The sequence below is a fragment of the Streptopelia decaocto genome, assembly GCF_964273445.1.
Source record: "Streptopelia decaocto genome assembly, chromosome: 16".
In the NCBI taxonomy this organism is placed as follows: domain Eukaryota; kingdom Metazoa; phylum Chordata; class Aves; order Columbiformes; family Columbidae; genus Streptopelia; species Streptopelia decaocto.
This window is the reverse complement of record NC_138671.1, coordinates 6,815,255-6,838,510: the sequence shown is the minus strand read 5'-3', so window position 1 is coordinate 6,838,510 and position 23,256 is coordinate 6,815,255. Positions and strand designations below refer to the sequence as shown.

General features: G+C 48.2%; 2 protein-coding genes across 2 annotated transcripts; one reads left to right on the top strand and one right to left on the bottom strand.

Annotated features, from left to right (window-relative positions):
* Positions 1-2,467: 2,467 nt before the first annotated feature.
* Positions 2,468-4,911, bottom strand: GALR2 (galanin receptor 2; the record flags this gene model as incomplete). Its single annotated transcript, XM_082067395.1, has 2 exons — positions 2,468-3,227; positions 4,571-4,911. 2 exons carry the CDS (start codon positions 4,909-4,911, stop codon positions 2,468-2,470), a joined length of 1,101 nt encoding a protein of 366 aa, XP_081923521.1.
* A 2,853-nt stretch (positions 4,912-7,764) lies between these two features.
* SRP68 (signal recognition particle 68) lies at positions 7,765-21,817 on the top strand. The gene is made up of 16 exons (XM_082066718.1): positions 7,765-7,948; positions 9,593-9,659; positions 10,219-10,332; positions 10,483-10,678; positions 11,454-11,536; positions 11,765-11,874; positions 12,244-12,326; positions 12,571-12,711; positions 15,686-15,784; positions 16,103-16,167; positions 16,483-16,642; positions 17,330-17,424; positions 17,642-17,771; positions 18,213-18,288; positions 19,024-19,076; positions 19,540-21,817. The coding sequence occupies exons 1-16, from the start codon at positions 7,801-7,803 to the stop codon at positions 19,765-19,767; spliced, it is 1,848 nt and encodes a 615-aa protein (XP_081922844.1). The 5' UTR covers positions 7,765-7,800; the 3' UTR covers positions 19,768-21,817.
* The last annotated feature ends 1,439 nt before the right edge of the window (positions 21,818-23,256 follow it).

Here is a 23,256-nt window from a genome sequence, read left to right as displayed (position 1 = left end):
CAGCTCCTTCCTCCCGACACCCCAGCTCTTGTCCCGTGGTGAGATAAGATACCTGGGAACCACACCAGTTCCTTCTCCCCCCGCCACCACCCAAAAAAGAAAAGATGTGCTCTGGTGAGGAGCTCAAAATACAATGCATGGATGAAGGTTTGCTGGATAGTTTATATATCCATGAGATGGTTATTTTTATTTTCTTGTGAACACTATAAAAAGACGAACTTAGGAGCAGCTCCCAAACTTTCTGGGAACTCAACTCCGCATGAAGGAGAACAACCAGGGCTAAAAATTGAGTGTTGACTCTGTGGGGCTTCCCCTGGTGCGACCCAGGGACTGGCACCACGATGCCCTGCAGCATCTCAGGTTGGGATCTGTGGGTGCAGCTGGGCATGAAGGGGAAGCAAAAGAAACAGGTCTGGGGGGAGCAGGGTTGGTGTATCCTCTGCCATGGCATGAAGGGACGGGAGATGCTGCACCCCCAGCCATGCCAGCACAGGGACCCCTGTCCTTAGGGAAAGTGGAGGTGCTGGGGCACTGTCCCCATCCCGTGGCTCTCTGAGCAGAGGTGGATGAGGACAGGAGGAAGATGAGGCTTTTAGGTGCATTTGCATGGCTGATTTGTGTTTTCCCTGGCTGGGAAGGGTTGAGCAGGGGAGATAAATGCAGATATAAGTAATGGAGCTGTTTATACACTTGCTCCCTGTGACTTATGCTGTGAGCAGGCCTAGACTAAATATAATGGTTATTGATATGCGGTAGTGGCTGATTTATGACCCTCTGTGTGGGGACAGGAAGATCTGGTTATAATAACACTAAGTGGGGGAAAACAAATATTTGACTGCCCAAATCTTCCCAGGAAGAAAGGCCAAGTGCTGGGGAGGGATGGAGAGGAGCAGGGCTGTGTTGGGACCTGGACCCCGGAGCAGACCCCCAGGGACAGCCAGGGACCCAGACAGAAATAACGTCCTGCACCCCGTCCCCATCCTGCCATGGGCGTGTCACACGGAGGGAAATCTGTGCAGACAGATTTATACCCTCTGTAATGACTACTTATAGAGACCTGATCTTCATGGGTGCTTGGTGCTGCTGGGGCACAGCCCTGGGCATCACAGGGCTGCTCAGCACAGTCCGTTGCAGCTGTTTTCATCAGCTCCTCTGGCTCTGCTCTGCTGCAGCATTTTTGAAAGCGTTAATTGATCCTATTCCAGTGATGTTCTTCAGCTCACAAAACGATCTGTCTTTAAATAAAACCCTTGGCTGCTGGTGGTCATGGGGCTCAGCCCCTCGTGGAGCCTTCGCAGCGTTTAGAGCAGGACACACGTGAGTCACATCAGCCTCTCGTGTGCGGGTTTGGCTGCATTAAGGGGAGAATGGGCCATTCCTCACGCTGCAGTGGTTCCCCTGCTTGATGGATGTGCTTGGACAAAACCCATGGCTTCAACCCCCACACTGGCCACAGGTTCCCTTGGGCCAGCGGGTCCCACCACCCCTCCAGCACCCACCTTTCCTCTGCTGTTGACCAAGGGGCATCACAAGACAGTGGGACATGGGATGTGGAATAGAGGGTTTATTGTGGCTTCCCGGCTGACCGGGGTCCCTAGGCACTCACACAGCCCCGGCTGTCCACCCTCATACTGTGGGAAAGCAGTGCTGGTGCTTGTCTTTGCTCTTCCCTGCAAGCACCGTGCCTGGGCTGAGGTGCTGAGCTGTGCCCAAGTTGTCCAAAAGCATTAAAAGGCCCTGTCCTTTCCCATGGGACCACAGCTGTGCTCCCCTGGCAAGCAGTGCCAGTCCTTGGTGACCCCTAGGTGATGAGCCACGGTCAGCAGTGCCCTGTGCCCTCAGCAGTCCCACACTCGGGCCATGGCACTTGTCGCAGCTCTGGGTGCTGTTTCCAGCCACGCTCTATCTTGGGGAAACTTCCCCCCAGTCCATAAGCCCCAGGGAGAGGTTAAAGCCCAACCAGCACTGACTGCGCCAGGAAGGTTTATCTCTGGATTTCCATGTTTCTCTCCTGCATTTTCCTACCTGAGCTGGATTTGTGCCTGTGTGGCTGTGGCCGGCGCTGCCCTGGGACGCAGCTCCTGAACTGGGACACGAACAAACCAAAACTTCCCAAATATCCCTAAAAGTGCACCCTGTGAACTCCAGGCAGATGCTGTGTTGGTTGGAGGGACCAAAGCTTTCAGTAGGCTCCAGGTGTAGATGCAACAGGGTGTAAGTCGATTACACCCGAGAGCTGATTTGGGGTTTGATCTCTCCACTCCCAGCTCAGTGGAAGCAAATCCTGCCCTCGGATCCTCGGTTGGTCGCTTGGCTGAGTCCACAGCCAACAGCATTTCTTTAGCAGTTATGATATCTGGGTGCATTTGAATGAAAAGGGTACGATTTCAAGCATTTTAACCCAAAATGTAGCTCATCCCCAGCCCTGCGATGCTGCAGGAGGCTGCAAAGGTGGGAAGGAGCTCTGCTAGGTGACACTGAAGGTGATGAAGGAACCATCTCCTTTCTGCTGATGTCCCACTGGCTCTGGGACCTTGCAGTGCAGGGACGAGCGGCTGCGCAGGGCTTCGCTGCCGTGGGTCACCTCGCTGAGCTCTGCCTCCAGCGTGCTGACGGTGTTTGTCACTTGGGCCACGTGCACCTTGTTGGCTGCCTTCTTGCGCAAGAGGCAGATGAAGATCTGCTTGAAGCCCTTGCGGAAGTGTTTGGAGACCAGGGCATAGACGATGGGGTTCACGCAGGAGTTGGCGTAGGAGATGAGATGCGAGAGGATGCGCAGCACGTATGTAGCATGATTGAGGGGGAAGTATCCGAACCAGACGCAGAGGATGACCAGGTGATGGGGCAGCCAACAGAGGCAGAACAGGATGGCTACAATGATGATCATCCTGGTGACCTTCCGCTTGGCCTTTTTGGACTCTGACATGTCTTGGAGAGGGTCCACGGACCTCCACAGGTAATGAATAGTCCGCACGTAAGTGAGGCTCAGGATGAGCACTGGGATGATGTAGCTGAAGACGAAGGTGCATATGTCCATGACCTTGCGCTGGGAGATCTCCCAGATGGGGTGGCAGACGGTCAGGTTGGCCAACTGGAACTCTTGGTAGTAGCTCAGGTAAGGGCCTGAGAAGATGACAGAAAGCCCCCAGATGAAGCAGATGGCTGTGAGGGCATTTCTGGGTGTCCTCAGCTCCCTGGAGTGCAGGGGGTAGCGTATGGCCAAATACCTGCATGAGAAAGAGAGAGGGACACAACTGCAGGAGAGCACAGAGAGCTGCTCCAGGAGCAGACTGGAGAAAGGGCAGAAGTGATGGGTTTGAGCTTTCCAGGGCAGTTAGTCCCACAGTAGATTCCCTGGTGTTTCTCAGAGTCCCTGTGCAGCACAAGGGGGCGAGGAGGATCCTTTCCTGTGACACTGTCATCACCCTCTCATCTCCCAGTGATGCTTGTGGGGAAGGCAGGGATGGTCCCTTTCTGTCCCAGCAAATCCTCACTTGATCATCACTTTGGCACAAGTGACAATGGTGGTGAGGATATGGAGGCAGCAGCAAGTCCCAAGGGTCCCCAGACACCCCCTTCCTCACGCTGACATGTGCAAAAGCACATCACCCTTTTTCAGTTCTGCAGTTAGCTGGTTCCTTAACTGTGCCCAGACCCAGAGCCTCACGCAAGCCCCTAATCGCTTGACAGCTCCATTCCTCCCAGCGCCGTGGGGTGTGGGAGGAGAGGCAGACCCTGGGTCTGGTTCAGTTCCTGGTGGGCTGGGGGGTCTGTCCTGGCAGCCAGCGTGGTGCTGTGCCGGGACGGCAGGATCCAGCCCTGCTCGGGGGCTGTTGTGACTCTTCCCAGGGGACTTTCACAGGGTCTTTCCACATCCCACTGTCTCACGCGTTTCGAGCACCCAGCAGAGCAGTACCCAGAGCTCCCTGCCTCTTGCTGTGGGGCAGTAACTCACCAGCCCTTGCAGAGCCCAAGGCTGAGCTGGGATGGGGTAAAACACAGGCAGGAGCAACAGGCTGCCTTCTACAGAGCTTCCTGGCTAAAACCCACCGTGTGACAGTCATTGGGACAAGGGACAGCACTGGGACAGAAAGGGACTTTTTGCTAATAAAAGGGGAGGGTGGGAAAAGCAGTGTCCCAGTTCAAACATCTCAGTGTCTTCTCCTCCCCAAGGTTTGCCCTGTTCGCTGTGGGTTGTTTGGAGGGTAGGGGCTCACTCCTCTCATCCCGGGGCTGCAGAGGGACTAAACTTTTTCTCTCTGCTTTTCTATCCACCCTTCAGCTGCCAGAGCCTACTGATAAACCCCAGTCCTACAGCTTCAGGGTCTGAAACCCTCCCCAGCTGGGTACACGAGGTCAAATCCAACCCTCTCTGCTAGATCCCATCCCCAGTGGTTGCATTTCCCTCCACACATGAACTGGGAAATGCGCCTGGATTCCCCTGGGAGTCTTGGGAGGTCACAGCAATCGGGGCTTGGCTCCAGGGGACTCTGTCACTTCTCTTGCCTGGGGGGGATCCAGATAGGTGGGACTCTCAGGGTGCAGGGAGCCCCCCCATCCCCTTTCCTACCTGTCGAGGGAGACGGTGGCCAGGGTGAAGCTGCTGGCATACATGGTGAGGTAGATGAAGAAGTGGACGGCCTTGCACATGAAGGCCCCGAACACCCAGCCCTCCAGGGTGTAGATGGTGGCTTGGAAGGGGACGCAGAAGAGGATGAAGCAGAGGTCGGCCACCCCCAGGTTGAGGATGAAGAGGTTGGTGGTGTTCTTCACCTGCCCGTTGCGCAGCAGCACAGCCAGGACCAGGCAGTTGCCCACTGTGCCCACGAGGAAGATGAGGAGGTATAGCAGTGGGATGATCACCGACTCGGGCTGCCAGCCCCCCTCCGAGCCTGTTGCCGAGCTGTTCATGGCTGGAAGTGCACAACAAGTGTTCACGGAGCGCACAGCGGGGATGGACGGAGGAGCGTGCGTGGAGATTGCACTGGAGGTGCGCAGAGGGGGCGCAGAGATGTGACACGGATGCACGGGAAAGGGGATGCACAGAGAGTGTGGTGGGGAGGGATTGCACAGGGAAGGGGTGCACCGAGAGCACAGCAGGGAGGGCAGCAGGGATGCAAAGGAAAAGGGGGTGCACAGAGAGTGCAGCGGGGAGCGTAAGGGGCATGCACGGGAAAGAGGTGCCCGGAGAGCACACGGGAGATTCAGGGGAAAGGGCTGCACGGAGAGTGCGGAGAGGAACCCGGTGGGGCACAGGCAGGGCCGGCCGGGGTTAGCGGGGGATGCAGGTGGGATGCAGGGGGAGCCCCCGAAGTGCGGGAGGGATGCAGGGGGGTGCACGGGAGCCGGGCGCCCTTCACCTCCTCCGGGTCGGCTGGGAGCCCGCTCGGTGCGGCTCGGCGGTCGGCGCGGTCCCTCCCGCCGGCGGAGCAGGGGAGGCTCCGGGGCGGGGGCTCCCGCCCGGCCCCGCACATCGCGCCCCCAGCCTGCTCCGCCGCGGCCCCGGGGGGAAAGCCCGCTCCCCACGGGCATAAATACCCCCCCACCGCGGCAAAGGGGCTCGGATCAGTTTGCTGGAGGGGTGAGAGGGCTAAATTCGGTGGGGCAAAATGTCCTTCGGTGATGCAACCCCCAGGGAAGGGGCTGAGGTAGCGGGGCTGGGCACCCCAAAGGGAGCTAGACACCCAAAACGGGGTGTCCGGGTGGTTTTCCTTGTTACTCCTCCCCGCAGTCACTGGGAGAGGGCTTGTCTAACCCCAGGGGCTGTGTGGTGTAAATTTTTAGGAATGAGGGTCCTCTTGGACTGCAAATGTATACGTTGTCCAACATAGAGCTAAATCCTTGCACCAAAACACTCCAGAGGAGAGCTCAGGTTTGCAGGAGAAACTTTATTTTTCCCCAGGAGTTAGGGATCAGGGTAATTCACTGCAGTGATAACAAATCATTTTCACGACTTTCTTCCTTTCCTGCCTGCAAAATTGCCTGGTTTGTTCCTTCAGAGCCTTCACAAATGGAAGGAGCATCTCCTGGGGAAAGCCCAGCCCCAGGGGGCTCTCACCCTTCAGGAGCTGCCCCAGCTCCCTGTGCCCTCAAACACCCACAGCGGGGCACTAGTATTTGGGTTTATTGACAATGGTGGTGACTTTGGTCTCCCTTGAGCTGCGGGCAGTTTGCAGGGAGGCCAGGTCTATGCTCTCGCTGCAGTGAGAACAAACTAATAATGGGAGAAACAGTTACTTTCCAAACACCAGCACAACTCACAACCCGCAGCACTTTATGCAAAGATCTGTGGCAGGATCGTCCATCCAGAAGCTGCAAAATAAATTCCTGGTCTGAGATGTAAATGGGTTATTTGGGCAGGAGTGTGGCAGGCTCAGGCTCTGGCCTCTAAGGGTGTCCGAAAGCAAAAGGAAAAGGCAGGTTGTAAGGGTATCAGCCTCTCAGGCTGCAGGGGCTGGTGGCACAGGGGTGGTGTGTGCCTGGCGTGAGTCCCTGGAGCTGGTAACTCTGCGGATTCATTCTTCACAGCTCTCTCTGCAACACCAGAGGCAGCTCAGACCCACTGCCTTGCTGTAAGGCTTTTGTGAGAGGCTCCACTTGATGCAATGGCACAGGCTTGTGTTGTCCTCCTCTCCCTCTGCCCTGGAGGAAGAGCAGAGCCGGCTTTGCAGCAGGAATCCACTCACTGAGCCAGCAGCTGACAGCTTTATCCTCTTGCTTACAGACTCCAGAGGAGCAGCACAGCTTCACGCCAGCAGACGCGGAAGGCAGCGTGGCAGAAACGTGCCCACACTAAACCCGGTGGCTGTTCGGCCATCGGAGCGGGTCCCTCGGCGTGTGACGTGCGCGTGTTTGCGTCGGGGCGTCCGAACGCGGGTGCTGCGGTGCCAACCTCATCCCGGCCTGTCCGAACCACTGCGGCTGTGAGAGAGGAGCAGGCACTGGTAAAACACGCTTTGATTGCTGTGTTTCTGCTTGGACCGAGTGTTGTCCTGAAACACAGGCTGGTTTAGAGGGGAGCAGATCCCTGGGAGATGCGGTGGAAACCCAGAGCAGACGGAAACATATAATGGTTGCGTTTGCGTGAGTATTTAGGACGGTAGGTATTCAGAAAAAAGTGTGGTGTTTGTGCCTAAAGATGTATCTCAGAGCCAGCCCCGCAGAGCAGCTTTTCATGGAGGTCTTCAACCTCCACCCCAAAATCACATTTATTTTAGTGGGAAAGACTCAGTTTCGCTGAGTTTCACCGCCTGGCTGGCGCTGAGCAGGGCAGAGCCAGCCCTTGAGCGGGAATATGGGGAAGCCTTGGGAGAGGGCTGGAGGGGGCTGATCCTGGGGCTGGGGGGGTGACCCTGCGGCAGAGGGTCAGGGCTGGGGGCCCGATCCTGGCGACTGCTTTGGGACCTGGGGTGTCAGTCCTGGGGTGGGTGAAGGAGACATGGCTGGAGGGTCAAGTCCTGGGGGCTGATTTGGGGGTCAGCCCTGGGGTGGTTGATGCTGCAGCTGGGGGGTGACCCTGGGGCATCAGCCTTGGGGCAGAGGAAAAGGATGGGGGGGGGGGTGCTGGTGGGTCAGCCCCGGGTTGGGTGTGGGGGTAAGTGCAGGAGACCCCAATCCAGCCGGGGCGGGGGCACTACCCAAATCCCGCGTGCGACCCCGATCCCAGATCGGGGCACCCGCGCCCCGGCTCCCCCGGCCGGGTCCTCCTCGATCCCATCTTCCCCCGCGGCGGCCGCGCTCCCCACGGCCTCTCTTCCCCCGGCCCATGATGCAGCGCGGCGGCGGCAGCCCGGGCGCAACATGGCGGCGGAGCGGCAGGGCAGCGGCGGCCGCGGCGGGGCGGGAGCCGGCGGGGGAGGAGGCGGCGGCGGCACGGAGGAGAACAAGGAGAACGAGAGGCCGGCGGGGCCGCAGGCCGGCAGCCTCGGCGACAGCCTGGGCCTGGAGAGCATCCTGCGCGGTGCGGTGCGGTGGCGGCGGGCGGACGTGGCAGGCCCGGCCGCGTGGGCGGACGTGGCGGCCGCGGCGGGAGCGCGGGGCCCGGGCGGGGGGCACGGCCCGTGGGGCTGCCCGGGACGGGGCGGTGGAGACTCCGCCGTCCTTGTGCAGAGGGGCCCGCCCAGGCCGCGCTGAGCGGTGCCCCGGGAGTGTCCGTGTCCCCCCTGCCGTCCCTGGGTACGAGGGTTCGACTGGGATGCCAAATGGGGAGTCGGCTTTTCACCTCTGAATTGTGGATTTATGGTGTGAACCGTGGGGTTGTCCTCTGCAGGGCCAGGGCTTGGACTCGGTGATCCTTGTGGGTCCAGCTGGGGACATTTTGTGATGTTAAGCTGCTCGTTTCAAACTGTGTGACAGCTGTCTGCAGCTTCAGAGCAGCCCTGTGCGCTGGACAGCGTGCTGGAGATAGCAGGCTCTCAGTGATCTTCTGCTGGTACTGTTAATGTTCAAAGCGGGCAATAGTGGATAAAATAAATCTAAGAGGCATGTAGAGATGGCAAACTGGCTCCTCCAGATCGGGCACTTCTAAAATCTGATGTGGCACTTAAAGCTTGTGGCGTTTTTCTGTGTAAAACTTCGATGTGAAACTAGTCCAGCTGCACAGCTGTGATAGAGCTGAGTTTCATCTTCTGGGTGAGAGAAAGACTCAAGTGAAATACAGTTGCAGTTTTCCATTTAGTGTGTAGCAGGTGTTGTAAGGTTTGTAACTATTGAATAAGATGCAGACGTAGTGACTGCCCTGATAATGCTAGGAATGCCTGAATCAATGAAAAAGTAAATAATATAGGGGATATGGATGCAGTGAGTAACTGTGCAGGCTGAAAGTCTGAAAAAAACAAAAGTAGACAAACTTCCTTAACAACAGTAAGGACGAGGGTGCTATGTTGAGGCACTGCAGTTTGACTTGTTTGATCTACAAATGCAACTTAATTCAGTATGATAACTATTGATGCAGGTTTTAAATACTTAAGAGACTTTCTTTTAGGTCTAATTCCAAGAAAACACTTTGATAGACATCTGCCACTTAAAACTTTTGAAGTCTGGTCATTTCTTCTGCTATAGTAATAGTATTTCTTTTGATGGTGTCTTTGTATAGGGTGGTTTTGGTTTTGTGGATTTTTGGTAAACCTTAAAAGTGAAATTTGGGGATATAAATAGATATAGCACAGAGATTTGTTTATGGTGGAGATTTTATTTCACAAAATAAGATCTTTGCTATGTAAACTGAATTAATAACACCAGCAAATACTCAGGCGGTCAGTTATACTAGCCCAAATATGTCTGTTGGCAGAGCTTATTATCCTGAAATGAGCTCTGGTAACAGCAAGACTCTTGTGGTTGTCTATAAGAGGTGGTACGCGTGGTGCATCTAGTCCTGGCCTTGGTGACAGCCATAAAGCTCTGAATCAAGCAGTGGAGTCATCAGGTCTCTTGGGAACATCAGTTCTCTCAGCTGTGCATTGTTAGGATGTTTTTGGGTGCCCCTTTGTTCAAAGTGCCTGTGTTTAATGGAACCTATAGAATTCCCTTCTGTTATTTTGGGGTAGAACTGGTAACAGACCATACTGTCCATCTGCCTTAACACCAGTCGCAGTCCTTCAGATTGTGAAGGAGTCTCAGCAGCAGCACGGTTTACGACATGGAGACTTCCAGAGGTACAGGTCAGTAAACACCGGGGATCTCTTGGAGTTACTGGTGTGACTTGGCTCACTTAGTTTAGGATGTAAACCCGCTGTATCAGGCAACAGAAACGATCTGCCAAATAAATACCCCTTGACAGGTTGCTTCATGCGAAGCTTTTTTCCGTTAGATGTCATGTGCTGTGGTTGTTCCGTTTAGGAGGATACAGCCTGGATCTTGTTTCTCCATTGCCCTTTAAGAGCTTGTTTGGTAACACCTCACTGATAATCAATATAATCTTCCAGAACGGAGTGTTCAATAAAGATACGGAAAGGAATTGGACAGCAAGGAGAACATCATTCTGATTTTTCAAGATGAGGAATTATTACTTGTCTTCTTACCATTCTTGTAGTCTATTAACCACTGGTTTACAGGTAGTTTTTGAACTACCTCTTACCCTTTGTCATATATGGAGTTCTTAGTTGCTAAAGTGTTACCTGTTACAGCCGCCAGTAATTTTTTTTAACTGGTTGGACAGAGCAGTAAACAAAACCTAAGTTGTTTTTTTGACCAAACTGACTGTGGTCATCTTTTCTTTAGGGGTTATTGCTCCCGTAGGCTAAGGCGGCTCCGAAAAACTCTCAACTTCAAGATGGGAAACAGGCATAAGTTCACTGGGAAGAAAGTAACTGAAGAGATTCTCTCTGACAACAGGTACAGTCACGGGATGGAATCGAGCATTCGGTATATTAGCGAATAGTTTTGTTTCAGTAATTTATTTTCATGTGATGAAGAGCTAGTGGCAATGTCATAATACTTGTTTGAATGTCGTTATTTTTTCATGAATTTTCCTCTGCCTCGTAGGTATTTGCTGTTGATTCTGATGGATGCAGAAAGAGCCTGGAGTTACGCCATGCAGCTGAAACAGGAAGCAAACACGGAGCCTCGCAAACGATTTCACTTGCTGTCTCGCTTGCGTAAAGCCGTGAAACACGCCGAGGAGCTGGAGCGACTCTGTGAAAGTAACCGGGTGGATGCCAAAACAAAGCTGGAAGCTCAGGTAACCACTGATACTTTGATCTTGTCTTACAGCAAAAGCTGGCTAAGAAACCTTTGGATTTTGGGTGAAGAAATTATTCTCATCTAGCAACGGATAATCCAAATTGGCTGATTCTCGAACTGGATAATGTCTCTCTTTGAATAGCGTGGACTTAAAAATAACTAGTGGTACCAGCCAAGATGGAGAACTTGGTGTTTAGGAGCTGATTATGTATATCAATTGATTGTCCTTTCTTTAAAGAGCAGTATATGTAATAAAAATAAAAAGAATTGAGAGTAACTAAGATGATGCAACACAGCCTAAGAAACTATGTTTATCTTTTGAGTTATCCATTTATTAAATGCCCTAAAGTAGCCACCTAGAACACAAGACTTGTGGCTTTGGTTCCTGGAACACAGAAAGCAAGTGTTGTGACACCAGCCTCTTTGAACAAGGGGCTGCAGTGCTACTCAGTTAATTAAAACTGCCATTTTGCAGCTTATTGCTGGAAAAAACAAGTTTTGTGATGTCAGTGGAACATGTTGATTGCATAGCAAGCAATAAACACCTTTGCTTTCATCTCGTTAGAAATATATCAATGTCAGTTAAAATTTTTAAAAGTAGGTAGCTAGTAACCCACGATCCAAATGAGCTGTCTTCTGTGGGAAGAGCAAATGAAAAGGGCAAGGCTTAATTAATCACTTACTGTAGGCGTCGCAGCAGCCTTTGTACTAAAGGTTGTACAAATGGGGCTTTCGATCTTGGGGGAATTAACTTGGCCTTGCGCGGTCTGCAGGCGTACACAGCGTACCTCACGGGAATGCTTCGCTTTGAACACCAGGAGTGGAAGGCAGCGATGGAGGCTTTCAACAAATGCAAGTGAGTTCCCTCACTTCACCAAATTCATTTCGTAAATAGTATTCGATCAATCTTATGAGTTTATATACTGTATATACAGCAACTCTGTAAATTGTGTAGTTAATCATGCACTTAACTGGGAGGTAACGCTGAAGAAATAGCATCCTCCAGAGTAGAGACACAAACTCTTGCTTTAAGATAGTGTCTCATAACACATACTGCAGTGTTAATAATTATTCTTTGCTGCAGGACCATATATGAGAAGCTGGCCAACGCTTTCACAGAAGAACAGGCTGTGCTGTATAACCAGCGTGTGGAAGAGATCTCGCCCAACATTCGCTACTGTGCCTATAATATTGGTAAGGAAAGGTACCTCATGTCCAACAAAGAACAGGGCTTCTTCACAGAAGAGGAATATTGACTTGATAGTTAAGTACTCGTCTAAGTGATATTGCCGTGAATTCATAATATTTTGGGCAAATTCTGTGCATGTTCTGGGTCCGTTGAGCAGTGGAGAAATGCACTTGTTTTGCAACAGTGCATGTGGTTATGTGTAAAAAGAAAAAATACCGGTTTGCAGTAGTTGGCTTATGAAGTCAGAATGAAATTGCAAATTTATCCCCTTTGTTTCCGGATTGCCAGTATAAAATCTGTTGTATAACTTTTCTATGTTAAAATAATTTGTGAACTCTGATGGAGATGTGATGTCGATTCGTTAATTGTCTCAGGTGACCAGTCTGCCATGAATGAGTTGATGCAGATGAGACTGAGGTCTGGTGGCACTGAAGGTCTTCTTGCAGAAAAACTGGAGGTAACTTCATTGCATGCTTCAAGTTGAAACACTATTGTTCTGTTGAGCATAAATATTGCTGCAGCACATGATTCAAGAGCAAGAACGTGTCAGAAGAGAGCAAACAAGCCTGGGCTCTATGGGAAACCATGCTTTCCTAAAATGCCCTTTGATTTCAAAATAGTCCAATTCTAACGTGAATTTGAAATGTTCCGCTTTGGATACCTTTAAGTTCAAGCTCATAAGTTCAGTCCATTCTCCATAGGCACTGATTACCCAAACTCGAGCAAAGCAGGCAGCCACCATGAGCGAGGTGGAGTGGAGAGGAAGAACCGTTCCCGTGAAGATAGACAAAGTGAGGATCTTCTTGCTGGGGCTGGCCGACAACGAGGCAGCGATTGCTCAGGTAACCCAGGAGCCGTCTCTGGTGCCGGTGTTCAAACCATCCTCTTTCCTTCAATGTGCAAGATCATACATGATACCCAGGCTAAAAGCTTTTGCATAATCTTTTTCTCAAACTTGGGGTTGTAGACCAAAGGTAAAAGTGGGAATATTGACTGTAACCCAAAGCTGAAGTCTCAGTTGGGGATGGCTCCCACAATCTAATAAGTTGTAGGCTGGGAGATCTGCTCTGAGTGTTGCTGCTCTTTTGAACGCTCTGCTGCCCACAAGTGCTGCCTTTCAGTGACGGGTGATAACTGTTATTATTCGTAAGTGACTTAGAAATGCAACTTACAATTTTAAGAGTAACAGATTTTTAATTACTGTTCTCATTTCTTTAAGTATCTTGCTCAAATGCTCCAACTTCAGAGCAACCAAAAGGAAAAAGCTATGTATTAATCACGTTTTTTCCGCATTAAAAAGCAATTTTCCACGTGGAGCGGGTGCTATGAGATTTGTAGCATTCTCTTCTTGACTTACGCAAATCCTCAAAAGCAGGAGGAGGATTGCTAAATGTCATGATGTAAATTAGTTTCAAATGTAACAGTTCTGAAACAGCTCAAGAATAATTATGATACACAAGCATTTAAATGATAAGATGGAAACCTTACAAAGGTATAAGGCAAGCGGTCAAGATCAGGAGATAGTGTTAAGAAGGTGGTGTGAGTGGGAGAAACAGGATGTGGCTGGGTAGGAAACATTAGTGTTAACCAGTCCTGTCATAATATTATGAATTATATGTTGCTGAATTTATTTTTTCTGTAGGTAGTATGTCACTATGGCCAGCAGGTGGAAGTGCAGCTTAGAGTTCAATGTTCTCTCGTCTAATTTCCATCCTGCCAGGCTGGCAGTTGGACCTTTTCAGTTTAATTGCCCTCTTCGTTCTATAAAGCTGTGGCAGAACAGTGATCTGAATGTGTTTTCATCTTGCTTTGTGTTCCTTGGAAGCTCTGACTGAGCAGAGGAGTTTTGTGGTACTGGATCAGAGCTAGCAATTGTGAGAGCTGAGTGTACAGCAGCAGTAATTACATTCCCAGAGGGCGAAAACTTGACCTTTTGAAAGCAGTTCTGCAGTCGCTGTGTCAGCTGTGATGGGCAGTGCAGCCTCAGCTAAAGGTGTTGTGGTTCCTGGGATCTTTGTCACCTTTCTGCTGCTCTTCACCAAGTTGAAACCATAACGGTGCTCTTCAGGGTTTGATTAGAAGCACACACAAATGTCTGTTTTGTGTAAAAATGGAGATTCTCAGCACAATTATACTATTGCCTTCATTGTCTTGTTGGTAACCGAAGAAAACAAATAAGAACAAATAAGGCAAACTGAAATAGAAATCCAAGTTTAAAATTACTCAGGTCGACTCTGTGGTCACCTCTGGTAACTGGGACTGTAGAAGAAACGAGTGGTGATAATTTTCTGAGACAATACACAATGTTTTGGAACGAAAGAAAAATTAGAAGTGAGCTCTGCCAGACTTTCAGAAGTGGCTTCAGTTCCCTGGATCCATTAAAGATGAAGCTGTGCTTTTCTGTCAGGGCACTCATGATTTGATTTTATGATCCAATATTTCCCAAAGCAGAACTTAAGTGCATTTATGCAGAGAATCAGTTTAACCTTAGTTTTTGCTTAGGAAGGAAAACCTTTGTTTTACTGCATGGCCCAGCCCTTTCCCTGTTTGTGCTTGACTGATGATGTAGCTACGTCTGTTTTCATTTTTGTGCATACAGTGAAATTACCCTGCTCCTCTGGGTGAGGTTGAGAATGCTGTCAGACTCGTCTCTGCTGATTCTCAGTAGTTACTCCCACCTTAAAAATCCTTGCAGCAAATCTCAAAAAAAGAAAACAAAGCAAAACAACAAACCCCCCCACAAAAGCAAAAAGACCCCCCAAAACCACCTTCATCTTGGGTCAAGATACCTGAGGCCATGTGAGGGAGTAAAAATAACATTCCTTAGTGGGTTTGCAAACTTGAAAAGAGGAGAGACAGAGACTGTGCAGCTGTACTGAAGATAAACCAGCAAGCGTGTTTTTAGACAGTTTTTTATTCATTTGGACAAGTGCACATTTATGGCCGCAAAGTTCATCTTACACCATTACATGACATGGAAGTGGTACAACACAATGCTGATATGCTTTAATCCCTCCTTCGATTGCTGAGGTTGAGGTTTGTTTCTGGGTGGTTTTCTTTTACCAAATTGCTAAAAGTGTCACGATCCCAGTCTGGTCCCTTCTCAGTCACCTGCATGGAAGTTGAGTTTGGTTTTGGGTGGATTGTTTAATTGGGTACTTGATTTGTCAGCCTATTAGGCAGAGATCAGGCTTCAACTTGTTTTTTAAAACTTGTTTTTGAATTTTGGTTTTGGAGCAGAAAGCCAAAAGCTGCTTCATTCTCTGACAAAACTTGTGGTACCAGCAGAAAAGCACCATCACTGCTGCTACTGAAATACAGGGTTACTTTAAAAATGCTTCAAACAAGCAAATAATTGCCACTGTGAGCATTACTAGAGTGGGAGTGGAGAAAAGATAATCATCTACATGTTCTCACCACATGAGAAAGGTTAAATCAGCATAACAAGAGCAGGTTGCCAGTTCAGTAAAGCTCAGCTCTTCTGTGCCTGGGCCTTTCCCACAGTGCAGCCCAACCACAGCTGTTTTGGAGCAATGTGGGTGCCCTCCTGGAAGGGAAGGGAGTTTCTGGGATGGCAACTCCTGAAGGGACGAGGCGATCAGAGCTGTGTGTGTTAGGCCTTCAGTGCTAAATTCTCAGCACAATTCTGACAGTTTGTCTCCTAGAATATGTTGCAGACAGGTACAGATTGGGGTTCTAGCTACCCGTGGATCTTAAAGCCATAATTTGTTTAATCTCCTCCGTTATTTTTTGCATCACAGAATGCAAAATACAGAAATTTCTAGTAGATATGTCTTAACTTTCCTTTGTTCTTAGGCAGAAAATGAGGAGACAAAGGAACGTTTGTTTGAATCTTTACTCAGTGAGTGCAGAGATGCCATTCAGGCTGTTCGGGAAGATCTGAAACCAGACCAGGTAAGCAGCAAACATCAGTGTTTCTACTTCTAACAACACAGTGTTTCTTTGGGACTGATTTGGTATTGTAATCTTGCTTAACAATAAAAGTGGTTGGGACTTATTTAATAAAAAACTGCAAAAGAGTCTGTCACCTTTGATTTTTGTCCTCTTCAGAACTGGAGAGGGTAAACAACAATGTAGAAACCCTCGCTCTTTTGCCTGGAAACCTGTTATAACTTCCCTGATGTACCAAACTTTGAGTTGTTTCTGATGTTTTCTTCTCTTGGCTGCCAGTTTTAAGTGTATCATGCAATGTTTTGTCCCCATTTTCTGCAGAAGCAGCGGGAACACTCTCTGGAAAATGATTCTGGGAAAGTGTCCAACATCCAGTACTTACACAGGTAATAGGCAAACACTGCTGCCTGCACTAGTGTGATGAAGTCATGGTCTTATATCAAGATTTTCTTTTGGTTTGGTTTTGTTTTATGAGGTTTTTGTTCCAGGCCTCTCAGATCTCAAGGGATGACTATATGGATAAGGATCTCATTTATACAGTTTCAATAACATTTTACTTAAGACTCTCTGTTGACCTTTCAGATGTTTTTCTCCTACCAGTATCATCTTAGACTGGAGGGAGGAGTTTTTTTCAGAACAAAGAGTAATGTCTGAATAGTTCTCCCAGTCTTCTAATGGTATCTTATCTTAAATCTCTGTAGTTATTTGACTTACATCAAGTTGTCGACAGCCATCAAGCGCAATGAGAGCATGGCAAAGTCTCTGCAGAAGGCACTGTTGCAGCAGCAGCGCTCAGAAGAGGACGGCAAGCGCACGCCGCGGCCTCAGGACCTGATCCGTCTGTACGATATCATTTTGCAGGTAATGCTGGGAAAATAAACGTAATTCTTCATGCTAACTGGAGAACTTCGGTACAAAAAAGTTAGTGTTGAAAATATAGCAGTGCAAGTGAGCTGCCCATGGAGTCTGACGAGCAGCTCAATACCTACAGTAACCTGGTTGAAAATGTCCAACATCTACATGAAACACAACAGAATCCTATTTGTGAAACAGAAAATGCTGCTAGAGTGGATGCCCGTAGTTTTACACTGTAATGCAGTTTTAAAATAGTTTTTATGACGACTGTATGCAGCACCTTGATCGCTGCCTTAGTTTCTCTCACCAGAAGCAGCAGCAGCTAAAAATACTTAAAATGTCCTTCTTCTTCATAAGCAGTTTCCCAGTTTCTCACATACATTTTCAATTAACTGTGGAAGCCTGTGGCTGAAGCCATTGTGAATGGGAAATATGAAATAATTACTTGGTGTGAAATCAGAGGAGTCTTTGTCCTAATTCCTGTTTGTGTCAGGAAATCTGTCCTGAGGGCAAACTTGCACAAGTTTCAATGAGTGTCCTTCACAAGTTTAGCATACTGATAGTTAGAAAGCTGGAAACTATTTCCATGGGAGTGTATTGTTGACTTGTTAAAAGGGGCAGCTTTCTCTTGCTTCAGCACATTCCAGAGGAAAACAACGCCTGAATTTGTTCCTCCGTCTTTATTTTGCACAGAACCTCGTGGAACTGACACAGCTTCCTGGCCTAGAAGAGGACAAGAACTTCCAAAAAGAGATTGGATTGAAGACGCTTGTGTACAAAGCTTACAGGTGACTGAGAAACAGCCACGTTTTCCTTAGCAGGCGTTATGTCTTCAAAGGTTACTATTCCAAAGCTCTGTGTGCTGTACAGGGTTTTGATGCAGTTTCTTCTGCTCTTTTGTGAAATGGAGACTGGATGTGAAGGGGAAGCTGGCCAGTGCTACTTGATAATATTTCCTGTTACCAGTCGTTTGAGTTGTCAAGGATCTGCTCTTTACTGTTGCAGGTGTTTCTTCATTGCACAGTCCTATGTCCTGGTAAAGAAATGGAGTGAAGCTCTTGTTTTGTATGAAAGAGTGCTGAAATATGCCCGTGAAGTTCAGGCAGGAGCTGGAGCTCATAAGAACAGCTTGAAGGTAGGAACCCAGTCCGGTCTGTAGAAGGGAGCTGAAATTTATGAAGCTCTGTCTCAGTATTTATTGTCAATTAGATGCCAGACAATTACGATTCAAGACTGATGTTTAAGTAGGGAGAAGAGTAATACAAGTGTGACTGCTTGGCATATTATAGTAGAGACTTTTTAATGATGTGAAAATGCTTCAACTGGCCACTTGCTTGCCAGTTGTAACTTGCTGTAGAAGTTCCATAACAATTTACCACACTTCTTCACATGAACACTTTCTGTCATACGACTTGTGTAGTGCCTGAAGGACTGTACTGTAGCTTTTCCTCTTCTGGGAAGGCTTATTAGTGCTAGGACGTAATTTCTTAGTTCTTACTCTGTCAGGTTTTACCTTTACCCTCACTCTTTATCTGGTGCATTTCAGGCTCTCTGTTAATTTTCTTTAATGACCTAGGAGCTGCCTGATGTCCAGGATCTGATCACTCAAGTCAACGCAGAGAAATACTCCTTGCAAGCAGCAGCTATATTGGGTGAGTTGCACAATTATACTGGAGCTTTAACGTCTCTTGAATAGTTCCCTTGCACCTGTTTCATTTCTGAAGTTCCATGTGTTTTTCCACTTTACTCTGATTTGTGTAGACTCTGGAAAATGTTTTTTCCCCTCAATTCTAGCAGCTTCTAGCTGTGTGTAGTGCAGCTTGGCAACCGACGGCTAGACATTTGGCATCTTGCTCCCTGCCCATGAGGATGTGCACCTCTTTTGGTAACACACACAAAATATTCTGGTTTAGTGTTACATTTTTTTTGCTGCAAAGAAGGGGAGAACAGTGATATTCTGCCCTTTGTCAGTGTCAGCCATGTTAGGGGAACTTTTGGGGAATGGATGAATTTTGTGATTTCTTGGGTTGCTGTTTTTGCTGTGCCTGCTGCTGGAAACCCAAGATAAGTAATGGGTTGCCTTGACCCCACTGGGGTCTTATCATCTGCTGCTTTGTGCTTAACTCAAAATCTGTGCTTCATTCAGGAGCTTCTCATGATGGTTTGAAAGAGCAGCTCTCTGTGATTGGAGAGCTGTGTGGGCTGTAGATGAGTATGTGTGATCCTCTTGTCTAGAAAGCAAGTTGATTCTATTAAAAGTATTGTCTTGTATATCCCGGAAAGGAAGGTTCATAGTTAAGCTTAAAGGACAGCCGACTCCTGAGACAGCCTTGATTTACACCAAGATCTTTCCTCTTATTCTTACCACTTTTTCTTTACTTTTGCAGATGCAAATGATACTCATGAGACTGAGTCTCCATCTCAGGTCAAGGATGGCAAGGTAAGAACCTTGGGTGAATTCCAGTAGTGTTCTTAACAAGTATTACTTTTAACCTGTTAGCTGAGTGTCTCTTACAATTCCAGGAATGTCACACTGATTGGAGTTTGGTCACAACTAGTGTATTTAAGAGCTTTCATTAGGTTGGTTTTCGTTCTGCAAGTCCTGAAGGTGGCTGACATGGTGGGGTTCCTTGGGTAGAAAGTAGGCTGCTGCTTGCAGCTTCTAGTGTGGCATCTTCATTTTTAAAACTGATCTTTCACCCTGCACGTGGGAAGGTTTTCCAGAGATCCAGCAGTGATGCTTTGACAGGGGTTCAAATAATTTTCAGGGGCTCAAGATGTCACACAAGGGAGCTTCAGCTTCTGTTATCTCAGTTGCGACTTAATCCTCTTTGCTTGTTTGACCCTTGTCAGCTTTGATTTGGCATGTGTTTGACTTGCATTTCTGTATCTTTCTCTTTCAGCCACTCTCGGAACGGTTTGAGACGTTCTGTCTGGATCCGTCTCTTGTCAGCAAGCAAGTCAGCCTCGTGCACTTCCCGCCGGGCTTCCAGCCCATTCCCTGCAAACCCTTGTTCTTTGACCTGGCCCTTAATCATGTTGCTTTCCCACCTCTGGAGGACAAGGTGGAGCAGAAGGCCAAGAGTGGCCTCACGGGATATATCAAGGGCATCTTTGGATTCAAAAGTTAACCAGGACCCCCTGAGGAACAGAGGTTTTATTCTGCGTTGAAGAAAAAGCTCCAAGAGGTTCTAGAACACAAATATCTGCACCTGGAACCGACAGAGGGAGGTTTTACCATCTTCTTCCCTGTGTTCTGTGTATCTGTCTGTGCACTTACATTCTCTCCCAGTGTATTAAAGACAAACAATCTATTCATACGTACACTATAAATAGCTGAAAATAATCTGGAGCACAGAGAAATTCCATTCTGCTTGGAGAAATTGGAGCTTGCTTTGTGACCAGTGGCCTGTTCAGGGCTGGTACACATCTACTTACCATGGACCAGGACATAGGTATAATTTGATTGTTCCCTCCTCCCCATTATTCTACACTATAATTTGGTATTTTGATCTGAAAGTCTGGGTGCGATGGGGAAACAGAGGCAAAAGTAGATGCAGAGCTAAACCAGCAAGGTGAGGCTGTCTACGCAAAGGCTATGAAACAGTAGCCAAGGGGATTAACTTCTCTTCCCTTTTGACTCCCAGCCCTCACTGAGAAACATGTATAAAGAGTCTCTGTGTTTTTTAAAAATGTAACATTCAAAAATGACAGAATAGAGCCTCTTATTGAAAAGGATGGCAGATATCAAATGTTAATGGTTACCTAGTTGTGCTGGAGTATGACCCAAATTTGTACTCTGGGCCAATCGGATCCTTCTTTATGGATACTCGTTTTGTTAAATACCTAAATACAGCATAGAACTGACTCTTACAAGGTTTTTCCTGCAAAACTGGCTTCATGGGTGGCTTTAGGAATAGCTACTTGCTCTTCATGGGAAGTTGGGTCTGTCGATGTTAATTTTGTCTCTGATCTAAACCTTGCCTGAAAACAAGATGCTGTTGTTCTGGAGTTCATCTGTTGCTTTTTACTCATCTTTGGTCAGTAGATACACCTGAAATGAGGAATAAGCAACAGGAGACAGTAGGTTCTGGAGTGATCTCTGTCACACCAGACGTATTTTTATAAAGCTCCCAGATGCTATGGTGATAGGCACTTTCAAAATGCAGGGGACTTCATAATTGTGATCATTTAAACAGGACAAAAACCACAGCACATGAGCAGAACTGTTCCTGAATAAAGTATTTGGAGGTTTCCACCAGCAGTGTTTGAGTTTGCACTCAGTCTGTAGCTGGAAGCTGAAACAGCAGTTTGTTCTGGCTGCCTGAGCTCTTCTGCTCCCGTTGGCTTGACTTTGCGTTGTTTCCCTGTTTTTAGGCATTGGAGTTAATAGAGGTGGAAACAGAAGAACAAAATGATTGTTGTTGTGGGAGTTTTCAGTGCAAGGTGGATGTCAGATGAATGGAGGGAATTAACAATTCCCATTATTTTAATATGAATGTTCGCTTCTTTGTTCCAAGTTGATCTGATTTGTGAGTTCTCAGAGTACAAAGCAGCTTTCAAGAGGACTGTGTGCTCAGAAAGAGGTAAGAGAAGGAGGAGGAACTTCTTGATCATGTTTCACTTTTGCAATATGGAAACAAAATGGCAATTTCTAGTCCTCTAGCTAATTCCATTTGCCCCTGGATGCCAGGGGGATTTTGCAAGAGAAGGGAGAAGTGTAGAGCTGAAAGAAATGTGAAAGACTGTTTATTAATCAGATGGCAGTTTCTAGAAAACATGGTCTCAAATGGCAGATTTCTGTTCCCCATAAAGCCTCTTTCCTTTTAGGCAAGGAAAGGTTGTGCAGTAGCCAGTGCAGATGGGAGCTGGTTGATCTTCACAGTACCTCTTTTGCTGTATGTTAATTTGAGCTTCTCTCTCCTTTTCAGCTTTTATATCAAATCACTTTGAGAACTGTTCTCCTATTTGGTTTGCAAACCAAACTTCTTTCTGCTTTTCTACCACAAATCAATGTGGTACCTGTATCGATTCCAGTGAAACTTGTACTGCGGCCACTTTTTAATTGGTGACTGTTACAAACAGCTACGAGCAATTGGCCTCTTTATGTCAAACATCTTTTGACAGTTGATTAGTTGAACACAGATAAGAAATCTGAAAACAATAAAGTTTTATTCCTGACCTCTGAGGCGTGTAGTTTGTTGAGCGTTGAGAACACCAAGCACTTTGCCTCCAAAGGCTTCAGAGGATCGAGGTCACACCATCACCTGGGGCTACTTAACCCCTGGAAAATGGCCACTTAGTTCTGGAGAAGGATCTTCAGCCTGAAGGCTCAGATAACAACCTGCACCACTGGCAGAGGTAATTGGGCTTATTTGTTTTGATGTGATGTTAGTTGGAAGTGAGTAGAGTGGGGTTTGTAAGCAGTGTTGTGACTTAAATCATGTGTAAGGCACTGGTGAGGCATGAGGAAAAGGTGTAAAATTGTAGATAAAGAGGGAGAGGGCTAAGTAATACTGTTAATCACGTCACCTGTATGATGAAAACCAGACTCACATAGTTTATTGAAGCTTTTAGCTTGGAATGGCAAAGATGAGGCTTGGGGAGCAGCAGCTCTAAGGGAGCGGCACAGACAAGTGACATGTCTGATGTGACAAACACCAAACTGAGTCCCCTGGGACTGCCAGGTGTTAGTTGTGCCTGCAGCAGGATGCAGAGCACGGGGTTATGGTGCTGGGAAACCTGCCTGCTACCTGCACCAGCCTTTCATTAGCCCACACTGTTGGCTTTAAAGTGTTCGCTCTATTTCCATGAATTAATTGGCAAGTTGGCCGCGTGATTCCCTCAAACAGGCAGCTCCAGCAGAGTGGCCAAGATTATTGTTTTAAATCAACTTTTCCTATGCAGTATCTTTGGGCTGAGCACTGGAATTTTAATTACAGGCTGAGCTTGCTATTGCGTCAATCAACTAGAATAGGAATGAGATGTACATCATGGCCCTCATCCCCACTGTCACCAATACACCTGTGCCTTGGGCGACATTTGCTTCTGGCCATGCCCTGCGAGGGGTCTGGGGACAGCGGACAGGTCTTGAGGGACTAATGGGACATAAGAGCAGGAGATAAACTGGGCAGTTTAAAGAGAATAATGAGAGGAAACTCGTAGAATAGTAATAGTCTGGCTTGGGACCTCCTAAGTAATAGTCTGTGCCTCCTTTAAAATGAGGAGAAAGGGGTATTTTAAACTGAAGGTATTGCGTCACTGGAGAAAGTCATTGTTGTCTAATCCAAGCTCCTTCAGACAGACAGACAGACAGTGTCCCAGGCGAACTCTGGCAGCCTGTGTCATGTGCATCTGGCAGGGAAGGGCTGCAGGCCCCGCGATTAAGTTGTGGGGAGTCCTTGTCCAGCTACAGGGACAGAGAGCAGAACTAGTTCTAGGGAGAAGATGCACCTGCTGAGGGATGCCTGTGCTGCTGCAGAGCTCGTCAGCTGCCCCGTTAGAGCTGCGCGCACAAACACCCCGTGGTGTTCGCTGGGGGTGCAAACTGGGAGTTTGCTCATTTGAAGAAGTGATTTGATGTGATCTGGATGGAGACATCCCAGTTCAGGCTGGACGGG

Bases quoted from the DNA above. Each gene is read 5' to 3' on its own strand.
- SRP68 (XM_082066718.1), top strand. From the start codon at position 7,801: ATGGCGGCGGAGCGGCAGGGCAGCGGCGGCCGCGGCGGGGCGGGAGCC. The intron at 10,333-10,482 runs GTACAGTCACGG...TCTGCCTCGTAG, and splicing joins GAGATTCTCTCTGACAACAG to GTATTTGCTGTTGATTCTGA. The intron at 17,425-17,641 runs GTGACTGAGAAA...TTACTGTTGCAG, and splicing joins CTTGTGTACAAAGCTTACAG to GTGTTTCTTCATTGCACAGT.